Raw genomic sequence first — 5,380 nt, 5'->3', positions numbered from 1 at the left:
ATGCCAACCAAAATAACCTATTTTGGAGAAGACCTTTTCCTATAGAGAAAAATTAGAGAGATATTGTAAGCAGCAATTATTGAATTAGCTGCTGGATTTTTTCTCTCTAGTTTTATACTATAGGAATTTTATTCCCAGTTTATCTAGACATTTCTGACCATGGATGGTGCTGCAATATATTATAGATGTGTGCAGCTACACACTTTTAGATTAGGCTAAAAAAATCAGATTGGTGTATTAAGTAAGTGACGTTCCTTTCCCTATTCCCCACCCTTCTCTAAACGGTTGTTTATTTTACAGCAAGAGAAGCCCATTCAGATGTTTGCAGCTGACTCAGAGCTACAGACCTCTGCTCACTTAAGAGAAAGGTGGGGAAAAGGGTAATTTCTAAGATGAAACTAAAGTAGCTACAAAACAAAATATTTCCAAGACATTTAATTTCACGTCAATGCGGGTGAACTTTTATTAATTTTTTTAATCCAGAAGAACATCAAACCTTAGTACTTTAGTTCTTTTAATATACTGAAAGTTTTTTGCAATTAACAATTTTTATAAGAACAGTCATGCTCGGTCAAAACAATGGTCCCTCAGACCCAATATCCTGTCTCTGGCAGTGGCTAGTGCCAAGTGCTTCTAGCAGTTGGAGGGTTAGAGACACCTGGAAATGTTATAAAAATCTTATTGTTACTTTAGTGAAAAATAGATGATTCCAACCTTTTTTGTTTAGAAGAAAAAAAAAGATATTTAGATATATTCTGCTCTATTTCATTTTATAGATTATATTTCAGAAACAGGAATAATAATTTGCAGAGACCATGAGGTTTATCTTTATTGGCTTAATTTCCCTCTGCATGCTGATGAATCCATTAACAGGTAAGTTAACTTTTATATTTATCCTTTATTTTTTTCATCTGCCTTAAATATTTTAATCTAGATCTGTTGACTTGCATTTGATATCAAATGTTATTCATACACCAGTCACAATTGCCTTCATTATTAGCAAACAGTATTCAAATTGTACCACGGAGTGACTGGAAACAGGGAATTCTTTATTCAGCTGTTTCAAACACAGAAGTTCAGCTGACAGTAGGCTCCTATCAATGCATTGCAGAGCTGGTCAGCTTCTGGGCTACACAGCACCTCTTTGTACACTGCAAACCCTTCTGAGACCTGCTACTGATTATTTCTTATTTATTTACAGATGCCCGGCCAGTACAGGATGAAGATGGTAATGCTTTTCAGACTTTTTCTCCCTCTCCGCCCCCTAAAAATTGGAAGAGCCACTTGTAACTGGCGGGCCCAATCCAAAATACATTATAGTCAGTGGGGAGACTCCCATTGACTCAATGGGCTTTGGATCAGGCCCTGATATAAATGGTTTCATCTGCTGCTGATAAAGTATGAAATAAGAAGTAAATAAATAAATACATGAAGTGCTGCTAGGCAATTGATTAAAAATATAAACTTTTTTTTTGCATATTACAAAGAGAGAGGATGTGTTAGCAAAGTTAAAATAAAAACAGTAAAACTGATAGCTAAGGCATGTCTTTAGATGATCACCAAACTATGTGTTTAACAGTGCTATCATAAGTTAAGAAATACCAGACTTTTAAATATATTGGGCTTGCTGGAACCTCAGGATGCATGTCTACTTATTGGCAAAAAATCCCAACTTCCAGGACAAAAAGCTTTCAATCTACAAATGACCAGAAAGCCAATTTAAAAAAAATAGGAACACATCCTCAGCTGGTAAATATCAGTATAGTCTATGGAGCTATGCAGATTTACGTCAGCTGAGGATCTGGCCCATAGTATGCAATGTTTGCCTTTGCTTTCAAAAAGTCATCCTAACAACATTTCAATTGCCTTATTGATAGGTTTTGGTGCTTTGGATGTTAGCTAGTTATTTCTGAAAACAGCACGGGGAAATTGTGTTGACCATATATTTGCTTAAATTCTTATTGAGAGTAAAGAGCAGCAATGCAAGACAATTTTTCAAGCACTGCTAGAAAAATGATGGACACAAACACTACACCGCGTTCACTGAGATGTGTGTTGGCATGAGAGTGAAGACTGTCTTGGATCTGCTGATATCCAGTAACGTAACATTCCACTGGAAACAGCAGTGCCCATCACAACATGAACCTAGGGGGACAATGTGGGGGTGGCATGGAAAGAATTTGACTGTATGTTAATTGAAAACAAACTTTTTTTTTAACTCCATGCAACAAGCCTCATTGGCTTGCTTTAATTACACCTCACAACTCAATTTTTTTTGATAATTTTTCCTGTGCTTTAACAAATTTAAGGTGTGTGCAATATTTTATTTGAACACAGGAAATAATTTTTGATGCAACATCCCAATTAAATAACCACACATCTCTTCTTGGTGTGTATTTTACCATATAAAAACCTAGTTGGGTTAATATTTTACAGCTCTCATCAGCAGATGTGTTTTTGTTTCACATTGTGCCAAGGAGCAGACTTCAGCATGAACCTGGAGATCAGCTAATACAAGCAGTGAACTCTGTTCCACAGACAACAGTGGCTAATTCGTTTGATTTTGTTTTGTTACCATCTGTGACTATGCACTGCAAATTCTATTCTATCTTATGAAATTAGGGCCTGATCCCGGACTGCAGTGAACCGCTAGTTCCCACTAAAGGGTCTGATCTGAAGTTCATCAAAGTCAATAGAAACACTTACCACTGACTTCAGTGGGGTTTGGACATAGCCCAAACACTAGGGGAGCAGAGGTCTTCATCCAGCAAAGCACTGAAGCACACATGTGACTTTACATTTGTAAATACTTCTTCAGCTAAGTTCCACATATGCAGAAGTGATTTGCTGGATCAAGCCCCAAGGGTGCTCAGAACATGGCAGCATCAGGCCCTGAGCTCAATGAATTGGCAACTCAAATCCAGATTATTTTTTACATCCTCTTTAAAAACAAAGCCAAAACCTGGCTGTCTGCCAAGTGCAGAGTGTCTGCGACTGTTGGACATTTCCTGTTTGGATCTCTTTTTCCATCTCTGTGGAAGAGAAGAGACATAATTCTGAGGCTTCAGACTTCCGCAAGGCACCTTAGACCCCAATCCTGATATTTGAAGCCTTCCCCCCCATGCTTCCCCAGCAGAGCCCTATTGATGCAAGAGTCAACCAGCATGGATCCACTTGCACGATCAGCTCTCAGAGTGGGTCTGCTGCTACTCCCACTGTGTCTGAGAAGTCTCAGGATGTGGCCTGTACCATGCAGGAAGCTGCAGCCAAATAAATGTTAATAATGTTATCATGGAAAAGTATAGAAGAGTTATCTGCTATTCACATCGTTTAGGGGGAAAAGGTTCCAGTTTGGGATCCTCTTAGCTGACAGCAAGAATCAAACTTGGCTGGCATCCAAGCAGGAAGGACAGGGCACTACTGAAAAATATTCCACTGAAATCGTTTGCAGTGTGTATAGGAGAAGCCATATTTATTTGCAGAATAATTATTCAAGGTGGGAGGGTCTTGGAAGGCCTTGCTGTATAAAGCCATACAATGCCATCAATTTTCATGCAAAGCTCCCACTGATTTCATTTCTCTATGAAATGTCCTAATATTGAGCACAGCATTTTCAGTTACACCCTACTCAATTTGGAGTACTTCTAGCTAGCTTAATAATAGCAGTACTTTACTTTATAATCACGAAGTGGGTAAGCACCTCAACACCCCTGTAAAATAGTTCACAAGGATTATACCTTAACAATGGTATTCCTTTCCTGTCCCAGGCAGATGAAAAGTGGTGGCGGATGATGGCAAAGGTGACTTAAAGCCACCTTTGGCTGACCTAATTTTGGACTAGGCCTAGTCCCCAATCAGCCCATAGCACAAAGTAGAACAGCCCCAGTTCTAAGTTGTGCCAGCTTCTAACAGCTCTCTGTGGGCCATTATACCAGATCATAGCGTACTTTGACCATGCCTTCTTTTGCCCCCTCCCTGCTCTGCCTATCATCCCCCCTGCACCAGGGGCAAAGGAGTTGGTAGTGTAGAGCTTTTACATTGGCTGTCTGCCAGCCAGAGAACCACTTGGGGGCATAAAGGGCCATAGCCCTAGAGAGAATCAGGGCCTGAGTGAGGGTGAGCGACCTGCTCCATAGTGAGGCCTAGCACTAGAACCCAGGAGTCTAGGCTCCCGGTCATGCTCTAACCAACACATTTCATGTTATGTTAATCTAATTCTGCAATTTTTATTGTAGACCCGTATCAGGAACCTGCAGCCCTGCCATACTGGCCTTTCTGGTCCAGTGATTTTTGGTCGTACGTGGAGTATTTCCGGACTCTGGGAGCATACAACAGAATCAACGAAATGGCCAGAACCCTGTTTGCTCAATACCCTTTTGGAAATAACCTTGGTTATGATGTTCCCTATCATGAGCACTAATGATTTTGCTCATTTTGCTAAAGTTAGTGCTGAGACCTTTAAAGAAATTTACTGCTTCCAGTAAACTTGCCAGAATTGCCCATTCAGTCTGTTATGTTGTTTCAATGTTTTCAAACATTTGAGGATCCTTATATTGTATAGCATTTCCATGTTTGTAAAATGGCAGACAATTAGTCCGGCTTTTCCTTTCAATACAGTGTATTCTTTTGTGCAAAAATAAATAATTCATTGATTTCAATCCTGGTTTTGGCTGTTTGTATTTTAAAATGTATAAAAGTTCCCATTGGGTAGTCTCTGGACTTTGACCAAAACATGTCAAAAACTTGTTGACCCAAATCACCATAAGAATCCTCCAATTCCATAATCACTCACTTTCTGCAAAAGCCAAGAGAAGAGATTAGCCTTAGTATTGTTTACCAGTAGATTTGGGTTCTGATAACCCAGTTTGGACACAGAATTCCACACCAAGGGCCCTCCACTGACAATGCTTTGCCACCTGCTCCCTGACTTTTAAATTGAGAATTTGTGGTCCCAATTCTCCATCATGTCTGAGTGCAACACTGCAGTTGATTTTGGCTCCCTCATTCAGTGCAAGTTAGTACAAAAGAGATCCCACTCTAATTTATGCTGTTGCTACTGATGGCATAAAGTCCTTTACACCAGCAGAGGACCAAATGTTGGGCAGGGAACACTTGGCACAGGTGGGAGGGATTATCACAGGCTGTGTTTCCTCACCCTAGATTTCTCTTTGTAAGCACTTGGCACATAGTCTTACATAAATTCACAGTATACACTTTTGACGACATTTTAGGTAGCTTCATATCCCATCACCATAAGGCTTTTCTCAAGTCAGTGTATTCTCTAGGCACAGCATGAGAGGGTGGGGATAGAGATCTCATTTCTCTGGACTTCTTTGTCTTTCATCCAGTTTCAGCCCTGCTGTCACCCTTCCTGTCTCCT

General features: G+C 40.0%; 1 protein-coding gene across 1 annotated transcript; it reads left to right on the top strand.

Annotated features, from left to right (window-relative positions):
* The first annotated feature begins 326 nt into the window (after positions 1-326).
* Positions 327-4,613, top strand: OTOS (otospiralin). Its single transcript, XM_073358805.2, has 4 exons — positions 327-368; positions 777-873; positions 1,202-1,228; positions 4,236-4,613. Exons 2-4 carry the CDS (start codon positions 816-818, stop codon positions 4,418-4,420), a joined length of 270 nt encoding a protein of 89 aa, XP_073214906.1. The 5' UTR covers positions 327-368; positions 777-815; the 3' UTR covers positions 4,421-4,613.
* The last annotated feature ends 767 nt before the right edge of the window (positions 4,614-5,380 follow it).

Source organism: Lepidochelys kempii, chromosome 9 (assembly GCF_965140285.1).
Source record: "Lepidochelys kempii isolate rLepKem1 chromosome 9, rLepKem1.hap1, whole genome shotgun sequence".
NCBI lineage: Eukaryota > Metazoa > Chordata > Testudines > Cheloniidae > Lepidochelys > Lepidochelys kempii.
Note: the sequence above shows the minus strand (reverse complement) of the source record. Positions and strands in the feature narration are given on the sequence as shown.